Below are 25,655 nucleotides of genomic sequence, written 5' to 3' on the forward strand. Positions count from 1 at the left end.
GAGACTATCAACTGTTGATGGAAATTACAAAAATACTCTTATCTAAAAAAGTAGGGGGCGTTCCGAGAATTGAACTCGGGACCTCTCGCACCCTAAGCGAGAATCATACCACTAGACCAAACGCCCGTTTTTGTTAAAACGCTACAATAACAATTATATAAATATTATTTATGTTATTTCCCTCCAAATTAGGTAGTTTTCACATTCCCCCGCCGCGAGAACCCTAAAGGACACTTTTGCGCGCCTTAATACACTCACTGTCTTCTTCTCAATTAGGGGATCTTACATTGAAATCGCAAATTCTCCTATTAAATCATTCGTAATTACATCGCCGTGAGAGAGAAACCAATCCCGTCGAATTGGATTATCGTCGTCGGTGGATGAATCGTAATGGCTAAAGCAGATAACAACTTCTCAGCGGAGATAGAGACCCAGCCGATTGATTCTAATCCCTCTTCGCCTTCTGTTTCTGGTAATTTTTTCCTTACTCATCGATCTCTATAGGGTTTATAAAAAGCTCTGTTTTTTTTTGTTCTCAATTTCAGTTAAGAGTTTGGGTATGAGGTTTTTTTAACTGTTAATGGGATTTATAAACAACAAAATATGATTTTGCTGTGTTTTTGATTGATTTGTTTTGAATCTTAGGGGAAGATAAAGATAGCTTGCTTGGGGATTATGATGAAACACAACCTTTTGAGGATGATGCTTGGATTAATGATCAATATATGGACACTCAGGTCATTGATACTGATTGTGACAATGAAGAGTTTCTTCTCTGTGGTGAAACGCAAGCAGTTGATTTGGTGTTTGAAGCCCAAGATCAAGAGCCTTTTGTAGAAGGTGCTCAGTTACTCGATGCTTTTGATGGTTTGGCTACACAGGTTTTGGATCGTTTTGATGATGAGGTTGTTGCGGATAGTGATGATGATGTTACTGCTGTCTTGGAAGATGATAATGAGCTCTTTGACGGCAGTGGTGAGTCTTGTAGTAAAGGTGAAACTGTTTTATCTAGTGAAGAGAATAGACAGGATGTTAATGGAAAGGTTGGATCGACATGTGCCCTTGGTGCTTTGTCAAATGAACATGGGATTTCTGGTGAGTTTCTGTTTCTCGTTTTGCTTCTAGTTAGAGATTTTAAGTTGGCTACTTGGGTTCAGTATGTGTTTCTTGTGTCAAAATGTCTTTGACCTTACCTTAGAATGCTTATCAACCTCCAAGCATGAGAGATATTCTTCGTCAATTGTGGGAACCAGCATGTTTTTGTATATAGTTTAGTGACCCCATTGTTAATGTTCATGTAATCTTGTACCCCTTCTACGAAGGTAGTCTTGTTGTCCTGTGGTTTAGTAACAAACCGTTAGTGCTGCAGTCTTTTAGAGCCTTGCATTCTTCCCAAGTTATTTTTTTTGTCTATATATTATTTTCAACATTTTTGAAGCATTTGAAGTTTCCTTTCATTTTACTTTTATCAATGACCATGTTTTTCTTTTACCAGGCAAAAAGGTGGCAAGGTTCGCTTCAGTTCGTTCAGCAGCTTTTCGTGCTTCTGCTGTGGCAGCTCGTGTCCAAAAGATTCCCAACAGTCATTCTTCTGGGCAAGGAAACACACATATTTCTAGTTTGGAATATAGTGTTGGAGAAGTAGGTAATCAGGAATCTCTTACCAGTATATTTGCTGAAAAGAAAAATGACTTACGCACAGGAAACAGAACAGCGAGGAAGCTTTTCATGGAAGAGTTGCCTGATGAAATTTCCCATTCTGTTGATAACGAGGTCGATCTGGGGAATTTGAGTTATATTGACTCTCAAGAACCTGGTGAGGCATCCCAGGCCAGTGCTCTTAACTTGGTTGATAAGCTCATTAGTGAGGCCCGTCTAGAGTTTGGTTTTGAAGTTGAAGCCGACTGTGGAAGGAGAACAGAAGAAAAGTCAAAATGTGTTCCAGTTTTAAAAGGCCCACAAGAATTAGCAAAGAAATTAAGTTACAAAAGCGGAACTGTTGGAAACTGTATTTTCGACTGGGATGATAATCGTGAGGATGAAGGAGGAGGCGATATCTATCGTAGAAGAAAAGATGAATTCTTTGGCGTTGCAAGTAAAGGACGGGAGTTTTCTACCTTGCCTAGAGAACAGAAAAGAGAATTGATACATGAAAGTCATAGTGTGAAGACTCGTTCTGATTCCAAACTGTTGCAGCATAGAGTGACTAGGAGCCGAAAGAATATCCAGGCTGCTAAACAGAATTATGGCAAAGAGGTAGAGGAAGTTCGTGAAGCGGTTGTTTTGGGGAATGATACAAAAGTGGTTGATGAAGCGATGGATGATCTGTGTTCTGGAGACCGTAGCAAGTTTGATTCTGAGGCGAGTTGTCTTACAGGAAAGAAACTGTCACCGGGAGAAGAAAGAGGATATTCGCCCGGTGGAGTCGTTACTGGACAATCCAGGGGAACTAAGAGGATTCAGGCTATGAGTAAAGATGAATTGTTGAAAAAAAGAATGAAGAAGGCTAGTCAGAATATTGAAGGGTCTTCAATGGGTGACCAGCTTGATAAAGAAGGTCCATCCTGCTCGAAAAGTAGGAAGGTCCAGACTGCTTCACGAGAAACTAAAAAGAATCTTGTTGTCAGTTTAAATGAACTTTCCAAGGAAAGTAATACAAAAATGTTTGATAGGAATGAAGAGGCAGAAGCAGGCCCTGATACACAAATGGCTGCTGAAGTGATGAATGCTCTGTACTCTGGGGACGGCAGGGGAACTGATCCTGAGCTAAACAATCTAATAGGTAAGAAATTGTCACTGGAAGGAGACATTTCTACTTGTGGAGTCGTTACCAGAAAATCCAAGAGGATTAAGGGGATTCAAGCTGTGGATAGTAATGTTGAATCATTGAATATAAAAACCAAGAAGGCTAGATCAATTATTGCTAAGTCTTGTGAGAAAAATAGGGATACGTATTCAAAAAGTGAAAATACGCTTGATGAAGCTGAGGTGTTGAATTATCCCAAGCGGAGAAGATCAACTCGTATTTTGCAAAATCAGGTTGATGAGGCAGGAAGGAGTTCAGATGCCTCTTTTGATACTCCAGTTAAGTCTAAGATGCCTTCAGCTAATGTATCGCCTATATGCATGGGTGACGAGTATCATAGACTTTCTTGTAAGGATTCAGTTACATCACACACTACAAGGGAATTTCGTAGCTTAACCTTACCATTATTGGAACCTATCTCCGAGACAAAGAGTACTAGAAAGAGAAGAGATTTGGGTAGTGTATGTGTCTTATTCAGCCAGCATCTTGATGAAGATTTGACCAAACATCTGAAGAAGGTATAAATTTGGTTTTGTACCTTACCGTCGATTATGTGACCCTACTGACCTTATACCTTTCTTTTTCTTTATTCAACTGGTAGTTAATTTTTAGTTTTACATTAACTAAAGACTTCTAAACAAAGTAAGCGTCTAACAATCTTGCATGTCTAACAATCTTGCATTTGCTTAACAGATTTTGGCACGGTTCGATATCTCGGAAGCTTCCTCCATGAATGAGGCAACACACTTCATTGCTGATAACTTTACGCGTACAAGGAACATGCTAGAGGCAATCGCTTCAGGCAAGCCGGTGGTCACAACGCAATGGCTTGAAAGCATCAATCAAGTAAACATATACGTTGACGAGGATCCGTATATACTCAGAGATATAAAGAAGGAGAGAGAGTTCTCTTTCAACATGGTAGTTTCTTTGGCTCGTGCACGCCAACTTCCGTTACTACAGGTATCTAATACTCTTTTGATTTCAATTCCTCTATTTCACCTCGTTTGTTCTCCTTTTCGGCTTATCATTTTTACACTAATTTAGGGGAGAAGAGTTTTTATCACCCCAAATACAAAGCCTGGTTTAAACACAATCACGACTTTGGTTAAAGCTATTCATGGATTGGTAATCATTCTTTGCCTTTTTACACTTTCTTGTGCATGAAATTGAACTAGTCTTCATAACTGTTTCTCCCCACCACCCAAACTGATCCAATATGAAAACAAATGCCAGCCTTTACAAAGACTCGGAAGATCTACCCTGAGCAAAGATAAAGTCCCAGAGAATCTTTTGGTCTTATCATGTGAAGAGGATCGTGCTATCTGCATACCGTTTCTAGAGAGAGGTGAGTAGCAGTTTGGTCAATATGACGTTTGCATATATATGTGTATATGTCACGGGAGAATAATAGATTTTTTTTTGTTTCCTTTTACTCAGGGACTGAGGTGTATAGCTTGGAGTTAATTTTAAATGGGATAGTTACTCAAAGACTTGAGTACGAGAGGTGAGTATTCTTATTTGAAAAAAAAAAATCATATTTGTGGAATTACGTTTTGTGTCATCTCATTCATAGCTTCATTCTTCTGAATTGTGTTAGGTATCGTCTCTTCACAGAGAATGTGAGGAGAACGCGGTCAACGATATGGATCAAAGACGTAAAAGGCAAGTTCCAACGTCATAGCGGGTGAAAGTGTAAATGCGATCAAACTCTTATATGTTTTAGATTAGATTAGAAAGTTAACATGTTGTTGTCTTTGGCTTCAAAGAGTGTAAATTATAATCTGCGTGATACATTTTACTCTTCTCTGAAGTCGTTTGAAAGTTGTATCATTTCCCTTTTATTACGAGAGCTGGGTTTTGAGTCACAGTCATTATGAATAATAAGTTGGATTCTCAAAGCTTTGCCTATCTATAGCAACTTGTGATAATAAGGTTTAACCTTTAAACAGGTTTTTCTGATTTGTTATTCAGATGAAACCAAAAAGAAGAAATTAAACAAACTAACCAAACTCAAAACCAAAAGAAGAAATTAAACAAACGCGTTCTATGAGATCTGACCGCAGTCGGCGACCACCACAGGCTTGGAAGGCACGCAGTTAGGAGTTCTGACCTCTTTGTCAATGCTCTTGAGCACATCCAATCCTTCAACAACTTGGCCGAATACAACGGTCTCCATCCCGAGATACTTGTCTTCCCTCATGCCGATCAAGAACAGAGATCCGCTGGTGCCTGGACCACGGTTCACCGTGGAAATGAAACCTGGACCGGTATGCTGCCTTATGAAGTTCTCATCCTCGAAAAATCTATCGCCATAGATTGATTCTCTTCCGGATCCGTCACCATCAGTGATATCTCCTCCACAGAACATTTGATCAGGGACCACACTGTAGATGATTGATCCCTTGTAGTGGAGTGGCTTACCAAACTTCCCCATCCCTTTCTCCCCCGTACATAGGGCCCTGAAGTTCTCCGCCGTACGTGGGGTGGTGTCGGCAAAGAGCTCCATCACAATATGATGTTACATCATGATACGGTCATATCAAAAAACACTCTAGGGTTAGCCGTTTTCAAAGATGGATCACGGAACTTACTAGAGGCCGGTTTCTGCTTTGATACACTCATCCTTTACTTGTTCAACCCCACCAGCCAGAGGATGAACATGCGCTCCATTAACATTTTCTCCTCCACCAGCGGAAGGTACGAGTCCCCCAACAGGTTTAACGTTAATTGTAAATGCAACATTAGCCGGAACGTTAATTGTGACGGGTGCATTGGCTTCATTCAAGCGAAAACTTATCTCCATTTTCGAAGATGGGTCAGAGATATTAATTATTAGGGTTTATGGGAAGTACTTTGTACACATACCCAAGCAACGATTATGTACAATTGTACACAGTACACTACAGTCTACAGGGTTTATAATACTAAAACAGTTTAGATTGTACGCTATATATAATGGATAATAATATCTCTACTAACTAGATTAAGACTCGTGCTAGAGCACGGGTTGAAACTCATTTTATTTATATTATAATTTTAAAATAAAATATAATTTATATGGTTGTTTTTAAAAGTTTTTTTTTGGATAAAACATTATACAATAAAATGATTGCTTGAAAAAACACCTATTTTGTAAGTTTTATATTGTTAATTTTGTAATTTTATGTATGAGAAATGGTTATGTTTGTTGTTTGTTTTTATTTTAATTTTTGAACATGTTTGGTGAAAGTTTTTTAATATGACCCGTGATTAGGTAAGATTTTATTTTCAACTACACAATAAAATCTCAGAAATCACGATTAAATGTGATAAATTGCCAAAATTTTATTCTTTTTATGCCTAACAGTATATTTTTATGCCTAATAAAGATTTTATTTTGTAACAATATATGGAATACTAAATATTTTATTTTGGAAATTGTATAAATCATTGGAATATTCTCTTTAAGAGGATTATTTGGGATGTTCTTTACTGTATTCATGTAGCCCACAGATTGACCAATTAATCTATAATATTTTTTGTAACCAACCTATATTTAATTTATAACCTATTTTGTAATCAACTTATAAAAATTATATAGTCTACAAAAAAATGTTGTGTACTTCCGTTTTATTATATATGGGATATATAAATGATCAAATCTAACCATATCTTATTCTAAAAGTTGAATCATATAATTACACAATATATTAAATTATTAAGTAAATATTTTAAAAATAATTCTAGATTGTTTAAAAATAATTCAAATCAAATCACGTTAAAATAGTTGTTTAAAACCTCAAACGAAAATCAAACACAATTTTGTTTCCTTTTTCTAGTCAGTTAGTTGATTTGGTGGGACTACGAATTAGCGAATCAGTTAGTTAATTAGTAAGACAAACATATCGGTTTATCAGTTCAATTGGTTTGAAATCATCACCTCCTCCCGTTTTCGTTCTTGATTAGTAAAACAAACATAGCCGCTGATTTCGTTTTGTATCAATACTTCACTATGTTTATAAATGAACATAGTAAAGTTTCAAGTTGGTTTTTTTTTAATGAATTTTAAAATCCACTAGATATTCATCCGCGGTACACCGCAGAGCTATTTTTTAATAAAAATTGTAATTTGTTTTATAGATTAACTATATATATATATATATATAACTAATGTTTAATTTGTATTTTTTTAATATGTACAACCTTAAATATAGATATATTAGTTAGTATAGAAATTTAAAAGTATTTTGTTTGAGGTTTATCGTTTTCTATTATAGTATAACATACACTTAAATCAGTAGTGATTTATATACAGAAGGAATATACTGTGTTTTTTCCTGATTTACAGATAGTAGTATTTTTATTATTTAAATTTTTTTAAATATATGTACAGGATAATTTTGTATTGTAGTTTTGTATGTTTTATATATAAAGAATCAGTTAACTTTAGTATATATAGTTTTATTGTGAAATGCAAATAAAAGTAACAGTTATTTGTTTGACATGAATTTCACATTGTTTTTCTTTTAATAAACTTTTGTTATTAAAATAGACCCAAGATGTGTGTATATAATTTGTTAGAAATGGGAAAATAGCTATTTGAACAAAAAAAAAAATTTAGTATACTAATTACTTACAGATAAATATTACGTAATTGACTTTTGTATTAAAGTAAACTAATATTGGTCTTTTTTTTTGTTTTGTCTAGACCGACACAATTGTTTTTATCTGACAAAACAAATCTATCATCTTTTGTTTTTGTTTCATCCCGTCCATTGCGACATCTCCGCCCATCTTGATTTTTAGTCAATCGATTTCATCATCTTTATTTGTCATGATTCATCTATGAAAGAGTGTTTAAGTTTACTGATGAAAAAACAAGAGACATCATTATTAAGTTTCGATTTTTGGCATATCTAGAACGCGAAAGAGTGTATATATAAGTTTTCTGGTAAGCTTTGTGTAATTCAGTAATTGTGATTGCTGATGTATAATCAGGGTTTAGGTGTAGAGTATTTATACACTGATCATTTAGGTCGACTAAAAAAACATGTGCACACAATATTCGATTAAGCAACTAATTGGGGAGAAATGAGGCGTAATCTGTTTTATTTTTGGAATATTTTTTGGAATATGATATATTTTAGCATTTAAATTTTATTTGTTTTGAACATATATATTAGGGAAAAATAATTGGATATCAATGCAGATCAAAAATCTTGGCCACGGATCCTCCTCCAAGATTGAAAATCAATTCGTTTATTGATTAGGCCGATTGTTTAGGAAATGTCTGTATGGAGAAAGTATTGTTTTGTAAAATTAGAAACTTAATATTAATTAAATTAATTATAAACTTAATACTTAATGGTTAAAGGGAGTGGTTCCTATTGTTTTGGAAATTTTATTAGAATAGGAAATTTTGTTTCCAAAAATCAAAACTTAATATTAATTAATTAAAAAAAATTAATAATTAATGCTAATGACATGTTTGTAAATAGGTTTGAACTTCATGATTTATTTCATAAATGTCTCAAAAAATGTATATATAGATTAATATCATCTGTTAATTTAATTTCATTAAATACCTCAATCCAATAAGTACAAGAGAATAATAATTAACGAATAGTATTAACCGTCAATTACTCCTACCCAAAATCTAAACTGCCACTGCATCGTTAAAATTCAAAAACAAACAGTATATGACCCTTTTGAAACGGAGACGTCTCTTGTCGCTTCGGACATAAATTACAGTCTGAACTCCATAACCGATTGTAGAGATTCACCAATGACGAAAGAAAAGAAAAAGGACAATGTCAAAGTAAGATGATCATATACATACTTATCACTCTCCTTTATGCTAATCCTCTGTTTTCAATAATTTTTGTTTTCAATTTTCTTCGTTACGTTGTGTAGTACATGGACGTCGAAATCAATATATCGATGCATTGCAACGAATGCGAGAGAAAAATCGCTAGAGTTATTTCCAAATTCAAAGGTACAAATCAAACTAACGTTTCCTTCTACATATATATCTATCCATGTTTGTAATAGTTTTCTGATGTTGAATGATGTGTGAATTCATAGGAGTTGAAACATTTGTGACGGATATGAATAGTCACAAGGTTGTGGTCACGGGTAAGATCGATCCGAAGAAGTTGTTGAAGAAACTCAAGAAGAAGACCGGCAAAAGAGCGAAGATTGTAGTCAAGGAAGAGAAAGATGAAGAATCTAGCAAAGACGCCGAGGATGAAAACGTTCTCGAGATTGATATGGAACTGATTGGTTTAGGGGATGAGTGGTACAATAATGATAGGGAGATGGAGAAATTTATGGTGTTTAGCGATGAAAACCCTAAAGCCATATGTTGTATTTCTTAGCCTAGTTTGTAACGAGGCATGAGAACTACACAAAACATTCTTAAATTTGACTGACTTATTTAGGAGAAACATTAAAAAACTAAGTGATCTTATCTTACTTTATTTAAGAAGTTTAAATAAACTACAATGTTTACTTCTTCTAAGCCGGTTCTGCTTCTTTGTGTGCCCTGTTGGAGACTTTATTACTCATAAAACAAGGCTTCTCTAGGTGTTCCCATTAAGTTAACTGCAGTGGCTGCAATGTGAGACGCTGTGAGGCCAGCTTCAGCCAGTTGATCCATTGGTGATCCGTGTTCGATATACCGGTCAGGTAGTACCATTGGTCTCCACTTTTGTCAAAATGAAAAAACATTTGAATTCAGAGACCAAAGCGATACAAATGAAAAAGAAAGAATGTGTCAAAATGTAAACGTACCTTGAGCTTTCCGTCAAGAAGGCCGTCAAGTGCAAGAAACTGTACCACATGCGATCCAAATCCTCCAATCGAACCTTATTCAACCGTGATCAAAACCTCGTGTGATTTAGCTAAGTTACGAATGAGAGCAACATCTAATGGCTTGCAAAATCTTGCATCCGCTACAGTTATTTATAATCCTCGTTCGCCTAGCATAGAAGCAGCCTCTAAACAACTCTGAACGGCTGATCCATAGCCCAAAAGTACAACCCTCTCGCCTTCCCTTAGTATCCTACCTTTTCCAATCTGAAATAAGAAAAAAACACAAAAACGTTAAAACTTGAATGTTAAGTTTTGGATTCATAATTTTTTTTTTGTTAGCAAGTATACGGTATACCTGAAGAGGGACACCTTTGTTTCCAGGAGGAAGTGACACACCAATTCCATTTCCTCTATGATACCGAAAGCAAGAAGGTCGGTCATCAATAGCTGCAGCCGTTGCAACCATGTTACAAAGCTCTGCTTCATCAGATGGAGCCATCACTATCATGCTTGGAAGACAAGCCATAAACGTCACATCAAATGCTCCACAATGTGTTGGACCATCTGCTCCCATAAGTCCTGCTCTATCTATTGCAAATCTCACAGGTAGTTTCTGTAGATCAACATCGTGTACAACCTACACAAACTAGATTCAGTTAAGCTACCGTAGCACAATAAACATGAACTCTCAGTTTTTGGATATGGTACTTTACTTGGTCATAAGCACGTTGCATGAAAGACGAGTAAATTGTACAAAAGGGCTTAAGCCCTTCGCAAGCAAGACCGGCAGCGAAAGTAACTGCATGCTGCTCAGCTATGCCAACATCGAAACACCTTGTAGGAAAGCGGCTCTCGAAGCAATTCAACATGGTGCCACCTCCCATGGCTGCATGAATGGCTACAACATCTTTGTCTGCCTCTGCTTCCGCAATCAAGGCCTCCACAAAACAGGAAGTGTAAGACTTAGTCTTAGCAATGTTTTTGAACTGTTTACCTGTTGCTGGATCAAATTTCAAAACTCCTGAAAATTAAACAAGAGGAAGAAAGATGGATCAATCCAAGAAGTCATAGTATAGTCAAGAAAACATGTTATTTATGTAACTGATTTTTTACCATGATACTTGTCATCAGCTCTCTCTGCGTAGGTATATCCGCGACCTTTCTCAGTCACCACATGAATAAGAACTGGTCCTATGGTTTTGGGGCTCTTTACCTTTTCAAGAATGGAGACCAAATTATCTAGTTTGTGCCCATCAACTGGACCAATGTAATAGAAACCAAGTTCTTCAAATAGTGTTGAAGTAGTCCCACTAATCATGCCACGAGTATACTCTCGTCTACCTTTGAAGCTAGTTGGTGCATTGATCCCCCAATCTGCTTCTTCACTCCCTATAAAGAACACATATAAGATATTGTCAAACAAAAAAAAAAAAGAACACATATAAGACTTTAACTTTTTGATCATAATAATTTCCACAAGCAAAAGAGTATATATTATTAATTTATTACTTGCCTTAGCAACTTCTCTCAATTCCTTGAGAGGATGATTAGACTGTAAAGTACTAAGAGCCCTGCTCAAAGCTCCAACCGGAGGAGTTGGTCCATCCAAATTAGCAGTAGGCAAAGAGACTTGCTTGTTGTCGTTGAGAATCACAATCATGTCGGATTCTAAGTAGCCAGCATTGTTCATTGCTTCATAAGCTTGTCCAGCTGTCATGGCACCATCGCCTATAACCACAACCACGTTGTTGTTCATCCCCTTTAAGTCCCTACCTACAGCCATCCCTAAATAACAATTTTCTGACATTAGAAAGCTCCTAAAATAGGCATACTTAATTATCATTAGAAAAGTAAGTTTCCTTGTTGTCTTGTCTCACAAGGAAATAACAAGAAAGATCACCTAAGCCTGCAGATATTGTGGTCGAACTGTGCCCAGTGCCAAAGGAGTCATGCTCACTCTCTCTTCGATTGGTGTAGCCGGAGAGGCCATTGGTTTGTCTTAGTGTCTTCATCTTTCCTCTTCTTCCCGTTAGAATCTTGTGAGGATAAGACTATCAAAAGACAAAAACAATTAAGTCAGAAAAATACTACGGTAGATAACGAAAAAAAACACTTATGATTGCAACGAAATAACCAACCTGATGACCAACATCCCAAAGGATCTTATCTTGAGGAGTATTGAAGATATAATGAAGGGCCACAGTGAGCTCAACAACACCAAGATTCGAACCCAAGTGTCCTCCAGTTTTCGAAACACTGAAGATAACATCAGATCTCAACTCTTCTGAAAGAACTTTGAGTTCCTACATCCATTATCCAAATTCCAATAAGCACAAACACTTTTTCATCATTGCATCCTTAATTTGAGACAAACAAGGTTCAAAGCCATACTTTGATGGACAGGTTTTTCATGTGCATTGGATGGTTGATTGTGTCCAGTAAAGGAGTTGGTGGTCTGTTTGAATAATATTCACCTTTCTCTGCAAGTGTTGCTCTTACTTTTAACTGAACAAGACCAAAACAAACGGTTAAGTGTTCTGTTAGGATCTGAAACTTTTTCACAAACTAAACACGAACCAGATGTGGTATCTCATTGACATTATGCAGTTTTTTTCATCTATGCAACTTCATATAATAATCAAATAAGTAAAATAAAACTCTTACAGTGCAAGTGGTGCTTCTTGTAGAAGACACAGAAGTGGGTTTGCAATTAATGGAAGGGTTTTTATTTATGTAAGAAGGAAAGACAAATACGGAGAGAGCCATTTGAGAGAATTAGTTAACACCCACAAGAAATAGCTAAAGGTGAAGTGATGATGATGTGCTGATCTGACATCCCAACGTATTATATAGTGATAACGTGTAAAGTTTACTAAAGAAAATAAAATCAACATACAGACCAAAATCTAAATATAGTGATATAAATTTAATCTATAAATATTTACTATTTTATAGTATAAATTAATATAAAGACCTTTTTTAATAATCAAATTTCTAAAAAAAAAATATGTAATTAAGACAATTTTATCTAATTAAAATTAGTGTTTTGGATGTTATAAATTATGTAGTTTTGGACTTGATATTTGGATTTCTCCTTATTCAGGCTTCAACGGTCGAAATTAATTTCACCTCTTATTCCCAAATTAGAAAGACTTTTGAATTTCCTATATGCATAGAATATATCACCCAAACTATAAGAATAATATATTCGTATCCAGTAATAAGTGACAGTAAAATAATAAATAACACACACAAGTTAATCACAATTATTACTTTGGAGACATTTACATTAAGGTCAAAGCTTTATTTTAACCATAAAGTAGTTAAGCACGGCTCTCTGTCGTCATCATCACATTGACACGATGTTTATACGATATCCGAATGAAAAAATGTCAAAAAAAATAAATCGATTTTGAAATTTGGGACGAAAAAATCACAAACTTTAATCAAAAAATCAACAGAACAAGTATGATATCTGCATTTGTTCGTTGTAGATGTCATGGGGAATAACAGTTTTTTAGTTCCTTCTCCTCGGGGGCTGAGGTATATATATAGCTCGCAGTTAAGTATGAATGGGATAGTTACTCAAAGGCTTGAGTATGAGAGGTGGGTATTGTTATTTGACAAGATATTTTTATATTTGTTGAAAAAAGTTTTGTCGATATGGATCAAAGACTAAAAGGCAGTTTTCAACGCCGTTGCGGACAAAAGAGGAAATGCGATCAAACTCCTATATGATATAGATGTCTTAGATTAGATTAGAAAGTGGTTGTATATGTAACATGTTGTTGTCTTTGGCTTCAACTCATGTAAAATTATAATCTGCGTGAATATTTTACCGGTATGTGTAATTCTTAGCAATCTTCTAGCAGTTCGTGTCATGACTATTTCTTTTTTAATTGTCCATGATATTTTAATACATTGTTCGATTTCAAAATTTTAATGAAGACTTAATGCAATGTTTAAAACGGTGAAATAAAAAAAAAATAGGTATTTTTTTGTAAACACTTTTTTTTGTAAACATTTTTCCTCCGGTTTGAACGACCAATATTGAAGTTATCTTTTAATTAATGTTTGGTTGACAAAAAAAAATGTATTTTACGAAAAAGTCAACATAAATTTTATGATTAAAATGACATTTTGAAAATTAGTAATTTTTTATTTTAAATTTGAAAATTAGATAATTTTTTGATATTTTTCCTATATAAGGATTTGTTCCAATCAGTTTTGAAAGATATATATATATATATATATAGCCGTTAAATAAACAGTGCATTGACTACTACAACGGGAATCAATTAAAGCATATTGTGGCCCTGTAGAAGAAGATTGTGAGAGATGTTTGTATGAAAGATACATTAATTCTACGTTCACATCTACTGTATCTACACAAACAAAATAAACGTAGCGTAACTAAACTCCGATTATATACATCACCTAATGATGCATGTGTTTTATGTGTGTTGAAAGTTGTAACTAGTGACTTAGACTATCCAAAGGAGAAAACTAAATAAAATTAGTCAATTGACTACTGATATTAAGCTTCTTAGATGCAAATATTTTCACCAAAACATGCTTCCTTCCCTTCGGATACTATATGCATGCATGCTAGCATAAAACCAAGGTCTAAGATTTTATTAATTATTATTCAAACTAAACAAAATAAGAATAGAACATTTTGATCAACCCTATGATATATAAATCTGTAATAGATAACTAACAAATGGTGGAAGAGAATGATATCATATCATTTTTGTAAGAATGCATTCTTGATGTAAGAGAGATGTTCATTATAATTACGAAGTGGCAATCTTAATTATTGAAAGGACAAAAAAGTTCATTTGAAGACAAAATTAAACAAAAGGTACACAATTATTTAAAGGAACTAGTAAAGTTACTTAAGAACAACCGATGAAGGAACGCTAATTCTTTACCCAAAAAGTTAAAATTAAAAAAGAAGATGAAGGAATGCTAATTAATAAAAAATCATAAGTGGTAAGTAATCGAACATGAGGTTGTTAATTGGAACCATATATCATAATACCATTTCCACTTAGTCGACAACAGGTCACAAGATCTTATAAGAAATTAAGAATTTTGTCCTTATGTAAACGTGCACTCACATATAGTTTCTGTTTCTTTTTTTCATTGCATTGCATAAATGTCTCAAATTCCTAGAGATTCATAAAGTGTCACAATCATGCCAATTGCAAATAAAATAAAGACATCCCTAGATCATCATCGATGTTCATTACGGGCCATTTCTTGTCAACTTGGGCTACTAAAATTCATTTGGCTCATAGCCGAGGACTAATCCACTTTTCATAATTACAAATTATGGTTTTGTCATTTTGGCATCAAGAACACCAACCTAACAAAGTTGTCCTGATCACATTACCTTGATACATATAGTATAAATTCTTGTAGTATCTAGAGCAAGACTCTAATATAAATGTAGCCATGACTTGCTTGAAATTTTATTATACGTAAGTGGGATTTAGGTGTGGACTTAGAAACTTTTTTGCATGTCTCACTCATCCAATGATACAAAGAAGAAGTTCACATAAGAACCTTTTCCGGATAGTAACAAAAATATAAGAAGAGAGGCTAGAGCTCCGAATTGAAACAACAACGGATAGTGATTTTTATTATAAAAATTCACTCAAAATCCGAGTTCGACGGCCGGGATCATTCCACCAGAGGCTACAATCTGTTGCTCCAGCTGCGTAAATTCGATCATGAAAACCAAAATTGTATCAAATAAGTTTCAAATGCTGATCAACAAATATGATCTCTTGACTCCTTACCTTGAACAGAGTCTCTAATCTGTTCCTCACAAGATAGTACTCTTGCTTCACTTGTTGTAAGCATCTATGACATCTGAAATTTTCATCAATTTAATTTTTTTTAGTAATCAGATCTTAAAAACCAATAAATAAAGAATGGATTAACGAACATATTGATCAAACTCACGCTTCAACGTTTTGTTGCTCGCAGAAGTTGCGGAAGACAACGCAAGCATTCTTAACTCTCTGTGCTCCTATACTGTTTTGTTTGGCAACATCACACACTCAATAACTTAATATTTTACTCATTTCAATATCAAGAAATTATCATTATCATTGGATTAAAAATAAGATCTAAATTAGAAGTAGCCAATATAATTTTTTATTTTGGTTGTTACCTGGAGCTGCTACCTTTGAGTTGATGAACATGGGGATCAACTTTTTTGAAGTCTACAACTTGCTGACCTCTGCCAAAGCATATGAACAGTGAGAAACACACAAGTTTAAGACATAATGGAGATAAAAGCGAAAATGTGTAGTGATGGTAGTGGTGGTTACAGGGATAGTGAGAGATCATTGAGAATCCTGTCAGAGTCTTGAAAGAAGAGTGTGACAACTTGTGAAACAAAATCTGGATTGCTTTCATCTTGTAGTTGTTGCAGCTGCAAGAACTGGCTGTCCAAAATCCCCTTTTTTTTTTGTATAACACAAAACATAAGACTTTCCATAATCAGAAAGTAATCTTACATAACATAAACTTATGATTGTCTTACCATTCAAACTATAAAAACATAAACCCTTTTTTAATTATAAGTCCTAAAACCATTTCTTCCACCTTCAATTAATTAATGGTTGCAACCAAAAAAAAAAAACTAAGAAAAAGCTTTTGATTTGTTTTAGTTTTAAAAATGCGAAGAAACTTACTTCCAAGAAGAGTGATTTTGTGTAATCTTGCAAACTCTTCTGCATCTGAACCAAATCCATCTTCTCTGTTTATTTTGCTTTTGTTCTTTTTATTCCTCTGTTCTTTCTCTCTGCCAATAATGGAGGTATGAAATTGTCCAACAAAATACTCCTCACTACTTAAAAGATGAGAACAAAATCCTCTGTATCAATTTTTTAAACATTATAAAAATAAAAATAAATTGTTGATTATAATTTTATAGTTAGGAATTTAGGATGTGAGTGAGAAAAGAATCCAAACAAACAAAAAAAAGAAATCAACTTTTTTAGAAAAATGGAGTTGGTCGTGCTGTCAACTGTCTAACCATTGTTTTTGCGCTTTCTCCTCGTTTTGTTTTTGGCAAATGTGATAAGGACACAAGAAGAGCATTTGATACTTCTTGATTTGTCTCTTTTTTGTATTTTCTTTAATATTGTTTCTTGTATCGAATTTTAAAATTACTGTGCATATGAATATCTGATATATGAAAAGAATATAATAATATATGCACTGCTCGCATTCAATGTATCTCTTAAATTAGCATCTCTCTGGGGAAACTTTAATTTGATTTGATCCTCATTGTTTTTGTCCAACTAGTATTTCTTTATTGCAATAATACATTGATTGGTTAGTTTATACAAAATCGTAAACGTAATGAGTTTATCAATTGAGTTGTGACTTTGAACTCCATATGCCGCCTAACACTTTTGTAATTTTGTCCACAGCCAACAAAAAATGCAATTTCGAACTTCTTGTTTGCCTACATCGTCCAATCATGTGGTGGAGCATTTCGTCAAAATAAGAGATATTATTATTTTTCTTTGATTTTGTGTTTTTTTTTCCTATCATACAAATTATTTTTCATTAATTTGGTCAGTTTTTGTAAGATTATCTTGCTTTCCTTGGGTTTCTTGTTAGAGTTTATAATATATGAAAACGTTAAACCGGAACATATGCCTTAGTTTGGTTAAGTGATGAAAGTAGTTTGCAAATAGTCGATGGTGGTTTTATTTTTGTCTTGACCTTTTTTGCTTGAGGCCGGTATAAAAATCACAAAAATTATTATAGTCCCGGTTCAATTTTTAGAAAATAGGCTTTAATTACATAGAATTTTTTTTTGTAAATTTTTTTTGGGTCTTAAAATACACTACTTTGTATGCTAATTAAACATGGTCCAGTGCAAATGCACACCTTGCATCCCATGGTAGGTTTAACCTGATCACGCCGTCTAATCCAAGGGTTTCCGGTTACCGTTAATGAATGTTGTTGGGGCTAGTGAAGTTGGTTTTGTAGTGCTGTTGACATTCATCATGTAAGTCGCAAGAAAATTATTTGCGTTGTAGTCTTCAACCCCTTATAGCTTAGATGACCGTACATCTGGTGCATAGTAAGTAAGTGTACTATTGTATTTTCATTGACACTTCAAACACCTCAAGCCAAAATAAACAGTAGTAATAGTATATATATTTCTGCACATTTGGGTTTTGAATGACACGACTCACATGATGAATGGGACATGTGACATACAAGAAGTACGTTTTGTTTAACCAATGGCATAAAACGTAATACACTTAACTAACTAAAGATTATTTAGTGGATCATATTTAATAATAAATCCATCGTCTTAGAGGGTTCTATCACTCATCATGGACCTTTCACATCTTATTATGGATTTGATTTCTTACATCATGGTCGGATTTGGACACATAGAGAGACAAAATCACAAATAAAATTAAATCAATAACATATCACAAATCAAATGCTTTTTCATGTTAATTTCTCCACACCAAAAAAAAGTAAACCTTGTAATATTTACATAATCAGATCAGAACTTACGAAATGGTTAATGGATTTAGTAGACTTATCATTTCTCAAAAACTACTGGTTAGCCAAACCTCTTATAATTTTTTTTTTCCAAATCATGGGCGCAGCGCAGCCCAACTTTTAAAACACAAATATACTAACTTTTCTTGTTTACAAGATTCATGTATTTCTTTATATACACACAGTGCCTTTTATGTGAGATTTTTATCATACATTTCGGTCAACTTCAAGCACACGAATCTCATCTTTGTCAAGTCTCTGGGATTTTCGTCGCTTAAAATACTTTCGCAAATCGCAATCATACTCATGCACACCATTCTTATCTATCTTCTCATGCACAGTAAATGTCGATTTTTTCCTTATATAATTCGTATTTGCAATTACACTTCCTACACGTCAAGCCAAAATAAACAATATATAGTATATTAGTACAACAGTAGTATTTCTGCACATTTGGGTAAAGATCTCCAGTTTGACACGTCTCACATGATGAATGGGAAATGGGACATGCAAGAACGTACGATGCTGCGTTTAGCCAATGGCATAAAACGTATTATACTAACTAACCAAAGATTATTAGTGGGTCTTATTTGATAATGAGTCCATCAGGTTCCATCACTAAGTATGGACCTTTCAAATCTTACTATCTTACATTATCTCCGTAGAAAAGTTAAACTGTGCTTGCTTAGTTTTTAACAAATTTATACGTAAAAGAAGTCAAAAAAGTGTATGCACTTACCATATCTCCAAGCAATTTATTATAAGAAAATCATAAGCCAATAATAGCCAAATTATTATTTTTTTTAAATGCATAAAGCTAAAATTACAAGTCGCTGTAGACGCAGCCAATTGTGAATTTTATTTACTCAAAACAAATAAAAGGTGAGAAAGCAGAACGAGTTATTCGATTTAATGGTTCATAGCCAATTTCAGGTTAAGTTCAATTTACACAAGTAAATGAAATGAGCTGTAGTTTCTATCTCATAGCCAATTTAAGGGTTGGCTCAACTGCAAGAAAATGAAGAAGCGGGTTTAAATGCTTAAATGTTGTTTTTACATTTAAAACAATATATCTAAACATTTTTATTTATTTATCTAAATTTCACATTTTGTATTTGACGTGTATATGTCTATATAATAAAAGAAAATAAATAAAGTTCATTTGACTGTATGTTGGAATAGTTTGACATCTAAAGGCAAAAACGCTACCAGTCTTGATCGTAACACATATTGAATTAAAATATCGAATTCCCTTCCATTATATACAAAACTAGGTTGCATGAAACTCTTTTTGAGGTGCGTTTTCCGTTTTCGAAACATTTCGGAAACGGAAATTCGTGGAAACTCGGAAACAAGTCACAAAAACACGATTCCTAAAAATCTCTGTTTGGAAACACAATGAAAACTCCGTTTCCGTTTTGGAAACACGACGGAAACTCTTTTTTATAATTTCAAAATTTAATAAATAAATAATTTGAAAATATAATTATTCATGATACATATAATAAAAAAAATATAATATAATTAGTAGCTTAAAAGTTAAAATCCCTAAATATATGGCGATGCTGGTCAAAAACTTGATTTTGAACGTTCATTTTTTTACAGTTTTACTTTTAATTAAACTATTTAATATTTCTGTTTTGAATTTGTGTTGTTTCAGATTTTTTTTTAATATGGTTTTTATGTTTGGGGATTTATTATATCTATATATCTGTATAGACATATATATATATATATATATATATATATATATATACGTTTCCTACACGTTTCCATTACTTAATTTTTTAAAAAAAATTGTTTCCCATTTCCGAAATGTTTCGTTTCCGTGTATCCGTTCCGTTTCCATGCAACCTAGATACAAAGTATAAATATAAACACAACACTCATTGTAAAATTTTCTTTGCATTTCCATTTTTGTGTTTACATGTGAAAAATATTATGCTAATTGTTTTCAACTTTCAAATTCAGAAATAAATAAATTTTAAACGCAAACGTTAAACACATTTTTTTTTTACGTTTGCATATTTGCAACTGCAAAGTCTATTATGATACAGAAAACACTAACATGTTTGTCTCTATCATTTTTTTTATATAAGTTGTTATTACAAAGAGAACTAATACTTGTGTTTTACTTGAAAGTTACACTACAAGAAAACACGCGATTTGCGATGGAAGAAATCATCGCAAATCCCTCGCAAATCAACAGTCGCAAGGGATTTGCGAGATACTACGATCCTTCGCAAATCACGTCTCGTAAATTGCAAACATCGTAAATCCCTCGCAAATTTTGCGAGGAAATTTTGTCTCTCGAAAATGCCTCGCAATTTGCGAGTATATATTTCCTTGCAAATCATTAGCAATTTGCGAGAAACCAATTCACTCGCAACTCTAAATCAATTTTCGAGAAACATATTGACTCGCAACTCTGAAGCAATTTGCGAGAAACTGAATTCATCGCAAATTTAATTAAAATTAAATTTTAATGAAATTGGTAATAGAATTGAATTGTAACTAAATTAAATTTGAATTGGGAATAGAATTGAGATTTCATTTAATTTCAATTCACAACTGTGAATAAAATAAAAATTCTTAATAAAATCCAAAAAAATAAATTCCAACTGAAATGAAACTTAAATTGTCTTAAAAAAAATTACATTACAAAACATAAGTGTTTAAAGCGATTCAGAGAGAGAGAGAGAGAGAGATAAAAGGAAGAGTTTAAAAAGTTTCAGAGAGAGAGGTGATGTTTCTGGTTCCGGTTCCACTACCGGCGTTTACTGTATCATCGTTGTTGCCCCCTTCTCCGACGTCTGGGTTGGTCCTTGTCGGGTTTCGAAACCTAGCAGCAAATTCCGGATCCTTTTCAGCGAGATACTCAAAGTATATATCAAAGCTTTGCATCCTCTTTGCACTTTGTTGGATTTGAGTCGCCTGAGTTTGAATACATTCTTCAGATGCAGCTAGCTTCTGAGCTAAAAGAACCGGATCATTAGCCGGAGAAGATGACGGTAGTGGACCACTACTGCTAGAGGATGCTTCAAACTGCAAAGAACCAACCCCATAGATCCTGTTTTTCTTCTTTGGAGCAACCTACCAACAAAACATCAATGAACTTCAAAGAAAGACAAACACAAAACTCAAACAAAAACAAAAACATTCAAAGTATATAAAACAGACAACTTACCGATGTGTAAATTTTGTTTTTGATATGAATTGGCACCCCACCAGAAGCAGTGCTCTCTCCATTCTCCCCCGTACAAAGCTCATATTCCAACTCTTGGATCTTCGACGACACCTCATTGAACAGAGACTCCGACTTTCCATCCGTAAAAGACCCATCAGGCTTTCGATGAGTCTCTTCTAGGATGCGTACAAAATCAGGAGTTAACTCACCAGTTAGCTCAGACTGAAAAAGAGAAACAGAGAGATGATTAGTCAATATGAAAAAGAGAGATGAAAAGGAGAAAAATAGAGATAATTAAACACTTACATGTTTTCGAGCACGGGCTTTAAAAGTGGTCTGGCTTGAGCGGTGCTTATATATGTCTGTACCATCAGGATCATGATATCGAGCATTCCGGTTGTTGGTACTCTTGACTTATGATTTGGGATCAAGCCAATATTTAACAAGACCACTCCATACCTGAGGATCAATCCACCGTGGCTTTGCCTCATCACCTTTGAGTTTCCACTTTAACTTCCAACTAGACACTTGATCACACATCCTATCCTTAAGCTTGTCTTCAAACTCCTTCCTCTTTCATTGATGGACCGGTCCCAATTGTATAGTTGCTTCCAAAAAAAAAGTAAATTAGTATTTGTTTAAAAATGACAAACAAAACATATTGTGTGATTGCAAGACATATTAGACTTACCGAAAAAGATTCATACCAACGGTCTACCACTTTAGTCGGCGTCTGTGTCCAATTTGCATGAGGCTCTTTGAAATCTCTTTCAAAGATGCTTCGTATAGTAGCGGCAACAGAGGAATCTTGGTCAAACCTTCAAACAAATTACAACATGAAAGGAGTGAATGATACTTGAATGATTCGGATTCAAGATGCAACTATGAAGACAAGCTTAAATGATACTTGTATGATTCAGATTACACAAGGTTCAGGCAACTATGATTTGGATTCAACAATTACAACTGTTACTATTTGGATTCGGATTCATGCAACAATTACAACTATGATTCGGATTCAATTACAACTATGATTCCTATTCAACATGCAACTATGATTCCTATTCAACGATTACACAAGGTTCATGCAACTTTCTTACCAGAGAGTTCATGGAGGTCGACGCGGGTCTAGCTTTGGTAAACCTCCACGCCCAGGACTATCGAGTAACTCTTCGAGGGTAAGATTGTTGAGACGTGCAGAAGCTCCTGTAGAAGACGAACGAGCGTGTGGAGACACCTCTTGATGAGGGTGAAGGAGAAGGAGTATGATAAGACGACGTCTGAGGTAGTGGTTGCGAGTATTAGAACCGGCGGGAGCCCGTGTATGGTTAGAACCTGTGGGAGCGGGTACACCTTGATCAGACAGGAACCTTGTGTAATCGTTGCCATTGAACATCTATAAGAAAATCAAAATCAAAATCAAAATCAAAATAAATCAGATCTAAGAGAGATTATAAACAATTGAAATAGAAACATCTGCAATAGAAAAACAAAGATAGATTAGGACTAATACCTTGACGGAGAAGAGCGGCGAATACGGAGAAGACAAATCGGGTTAGGGTTTGGCTTTGATGGAGAAGACGAAGAAGAAAGAGATTAGTGTTTGACGAGGAGGATAGAAACAAAGACGAAGAGAGATTAGGGTTAATACCTTGAAGGAGAAGAACCAATTAGGGTTTGACGGATCCGATTAGGGTTTGTCGGAGAAGAGGAAGAATAGCCGATTAGGGATTCGACGGAGAAGCTTAGGGTTTGCCGGAGAAGACAGAGAAGACAAAGGAGACTAGGGTTAGGGTTTGCCGGAGAAGACGATGAAGAAGAGAGAGTTTGAGAGAATGAAGAAGAGCGGCTAGGGTTTCTGAGAATGAGTTTGAGCTTTGCTCAAACCTGCTCGTTTTTATATATAAATATTTGTAGCCTCGTAAATCCCTCGACATTGCGAGGGATTAACTACGAACCCTCGCAAACTAGTCGCAACAACCGACAAACTGACCAATTAAAATTCACCAATTTTTCGAGGGATTAGCGTGAAGTAATCGCACATCCCTCGCAATTTGCGACGGATCTGCAAGACCAACAAATTTGCGATGGATCTGCAAGGCCCAATAAGAAATCCGTCGCAAATCCCTCGCACTATTATAATCAAATACATTTTATATACCAACATTATCCTCATTAAAATGTTAGACAATCAAAAGCTTAAGAAATAAAAATGATCCATTTACACTATATTTGAAATTTAAATTTTCATTATATGTGTAGATACTATATAATGGAAACTATGTAGATGTATATACAAATAGTTTGCTATGTGTAGATGAAATTAAAGTAGGTTCATATTTGATACTAAGATTTTTTATGTCTCCTAGTAGGTTCAATTAACCTTATGTAGTTGTAGTACTTAAGGTGTCAATCCAGTTGGGAATGTTTACTATCACTCAAGATGCAATCAAGCTATCACAAGTCAAGCCAATTCGAAGAATGTTTTTATCTAACAGTCCTAGAATGATCAAAATGCAAAACGGAAATGAGTCACAGAACTAGAAACAAGAATGCATGACGAGAAGCGAAAGTGAATAAAAACGTAAAAGATTCTAAGCATGAACAAACGAAACAGTTCCAGGAATGTAATAAAAATCAGAAAGAAAGAAGTCCTAAGGATGGGGTAATTGATGTCGGTGGAGTATCCTAGTCTAAGGAGTGTTTAACATACCATAAGCAAAGTATCCCTAAACAATGAACATCACAACTTAGCTAATCCAATCTCTTGGCAAAAGCTACTCAGACGCAACCACTTCCATACCTAGCTCTCGCTAGAGAAACGTGGTCGAGCAGGCATGACAGACAAGTTCATTCGTGTCAACAAACATCCTAGACAACTAATCTCTTAGGCTAGGAACGTAAGTCTCTGGCACTAGTTGGTCAGACATTTCATCAAACACCTTTTGGGTGCGGAAATGTCTCGAACCTAGTTCCAATTGATCAGAGAGAAACAAGTAATTCTAACTCTAGTCCAGAAGGGAATTTTACAATCAAAGCTTAAACACTCTACATCCTAAGATCCTCCACCTAATCTATCCCATCCTCAGGAACTACCACACTACTCAGATCCGAAAATCATAGTCAAGGATGCAAACACAGAAATCATTGAATCAAGCATAATAAGATAGATAAAAATAAGATTAACAACTTTGTAGAAGGAATCAAATGCAAAATCTCAATAAATCTCAACGATATCGGAATACAAGTCTGAGGACATGTTTTGGATGCTAGGTTAAAAACCTTCTGGGAACGAAAACGAGATTAAAAGATAAGATGTCTCTGCAAAGACTTAACAAAATGTATATATAGTAGTCCAACATGGAAAGCCCTAAAACTTAAAACGACAAGGTAAAGCGTCGGTTCGGTAATCTCCTGAAGCATGTGAAACCAAACGTCTTTCTTCCCGACATGTGCGATCAAGTCCATGTGCGTCGAATGGAATCCAATGTCATCATAGCTCGGATGGAAGGCTGAGGAGCATGGCTTGATCGGATAGCTCGGACGGAACGGAGATGGTGACAATGGCTCGGACGAGACGGAGATGGTGACCATGGCTCGGACAAAACGGAGATGGTGACCATGGCTCGGACGAAACGCAGATGGTGACCATGGCTCGGACGAGAACGGCTTCCAATGTTTCCTAAATACCTGAAATACTCCAAGATGCACAATGTATGCAAGGATGATGCAAGAGCTACCTAGACGTGCAAAGTGTATAGAAAGAACTAAAAAATGATGCAAACCAATGAGTTATCCTAGCTAAATGCATGATAAAAATAGGCTAAGGAGAGACAAAGTATAGACATATCAACTCCCCCAAACTTACTCTTTGCTTGCCCTCAAGCAAACAATCAAGAATAGAGTATGGAGAAGAGGTGTGAAGATGGGGTCTCAGAACCTAAAACATGCTAAATAAAATAGTTAGAATCAATGTCCTTGTTTTTAGTTCTATGATGCATGGTGAAGGAACTCTATATTTTTTCTACACATGCAATCCTATCAATCATTCCCTTTAACATTCATTGACAGAGAACCGTGAATCAAGCTAAGCAATGTCGTTGAACTCATTTGGCTAGGGTGAAGGGTTGGAGATTTAGATGGTCTCCTTCTCGAGCGGTTTCATCAATACATGACAAGGTTCTCTCACAAAAATGAGTTGAGCTTAAGAGAAGGCTAAAGGTTGAAACCAACTGATACATACAAGAGCAGCGTCCTGTCTACCCAAAGAACATTCCAAACGGAAGTTGGTCCTATCTCTACCCTTCATCAGAA

General features: G+C 34.9%; 3 protein-coding genes, 1 non-coding gene and 2 pseudogenes across 6 annotated transcripts; 2 read left to right on the top strand and 4 right to left on the bottom strand.

Moving 5' to 3' along the window:
* Window positions 1-54: 54 nt before the first annotated feature.
* On the bottom strand, window positions 55-126 carry TRNAP-AGG (transfer RNA proline (anticodon AGG)). The gene has a single exon. It is a non-coding gene; the product is annotated as a tRNA-Pro (tRNA).
* Window positions 127-214: 88 nt separating this feature from the next.
* LOC104766044 (uncharacterized) lies at window positions 215-4,707 on the top strand. The gene is made up of 8 exons (XM_010489859.2): window positions 215-472; window positions 646-1,095; window positions 1,496-3,324; window positions 3,500-3,769; window positions 3,854-3,934; window positions 4,043-4,154; window positions 4,247-4,313; window positions 4,407-4,707. Exons 1-8 carry the CDS (start codon window positions 391-393, stop codon window positions 4,495-4,497), a joined length of 2,982 nt encoding a protein of 993 aa, XP_010488161.2. The 5' UTR covers window positions 215-390; the 3' UTR covers window positions 4,498-4,707.
* Window positions 4,708-4,743: 36 nt separating this feature from the next.
* On the bottom strand, window positions 4,744-5,636 carry LOC104767714 (peptidyl-prolyl cis-trans isomerase-like; annotated as a pseudogene). The gene is made up of 2 exons (XR_015591568.1): window positions 5,431-5,636; window positions 4,744-5,372 (listed from the first exon to the last, which is right to left on the bottom strand). The product of XR_015591568.1 is annotated as a peptidyl-prolyl cis-trans isomerase-like (transcript).
* A 2,868-nt stretch (window positions 5,637-8,504) lies between these two features.
* Window positions 8,505-9,301, top strand: LOC104766045 (heavy metal-associated isoprenylated plant protein 19-like). Its single transcript, XM_010489860.3, has 3 exons — window positions 8,505-8,606; window positions 8,702-8,783; window positions 8,873-9,301. Exons 1-3 carry the CDS (start codon window positions 8,574-8,576, stop codon window positions 9,163-9,165), a joined length of 408 nt encoding a protein of 135 aa, XP_010488162.1. The 5' UTR covers window positions 8,505-8,573; the 3' UTR covers window positions 9,166-9,301.
* LOC104766046 (1-deoxy-D-xylulose-5-phosphate synthase, chloroplastic-like) lies at window positions 9,124-12,422 on the bottom strand (annotated as a pseudogene). The gene is made up of 10 exons (XR_015591779.1): window positions 12,266-12,422; window positions 11,993-12,106; window positions 11,740-11,904; window positions 11,502-11,652; window positions 11,115-11,386; window positions 10,715-10,990; window positions 10,315-10,622; window positions 9,957-10,238; window positions 9,581-9,865; window positions 9,124-9,494 (listed from the first exon to the last, which is right to left on the bottom strand). The product of XR_015591779.1 is annotated as a 1-deoxy-D-xylulose-5-phosphate synthase, chloroplastic-like (transcript).
* A 2,623-nt stretch (window positions 12,423-15,045) lies between these two features.
* LOC104766047 (histidine-containing phosphotransfer protein 1) lies at window positions 15,046-16,587 on the bottom strand. Its single transcript, XM_010489863.3, has 6 exons — window positions 16,312-16,587; window positions 15,946-16,076; window positions 15,786-15,854; window positions 15,575-15,646; window positions 15,409-15,481; window positions 15,046-15,323 (listed from the first exon to the last, which is right to left on the bottom strand). The coding sequence occupies exons 1-6, from the start codon at window positions 16,369-16,371 to the stop codon at window positions 15,264-15,266; spliced, it is 465 nt and encodes a 154-aa protein (XP_010488165.1). The 5' UTR covers window positions 16,372-16,587; the 3' UTR covers window positions 15,046-15,263.
* Between the last annotated feature and the right edge of the window lie 9,068 nt (window positions 16,588-25,655).

Source organism: Camelina sativa, chromosome 19 (genome assembly GCF_030686135.1).
Source record: "Camelina sativa cultivar CO46 ecotype springtype chromosome 19, ASM3068613v1".
In the NCBI taxonomy this organism is placed as follows: domain Eukaryota; kingdom Viridiplantae; phylum Streptophyta; class Magnoliopsida; order Brassicales; family Brassicaceae; genus Camelina; species Camelina sativa.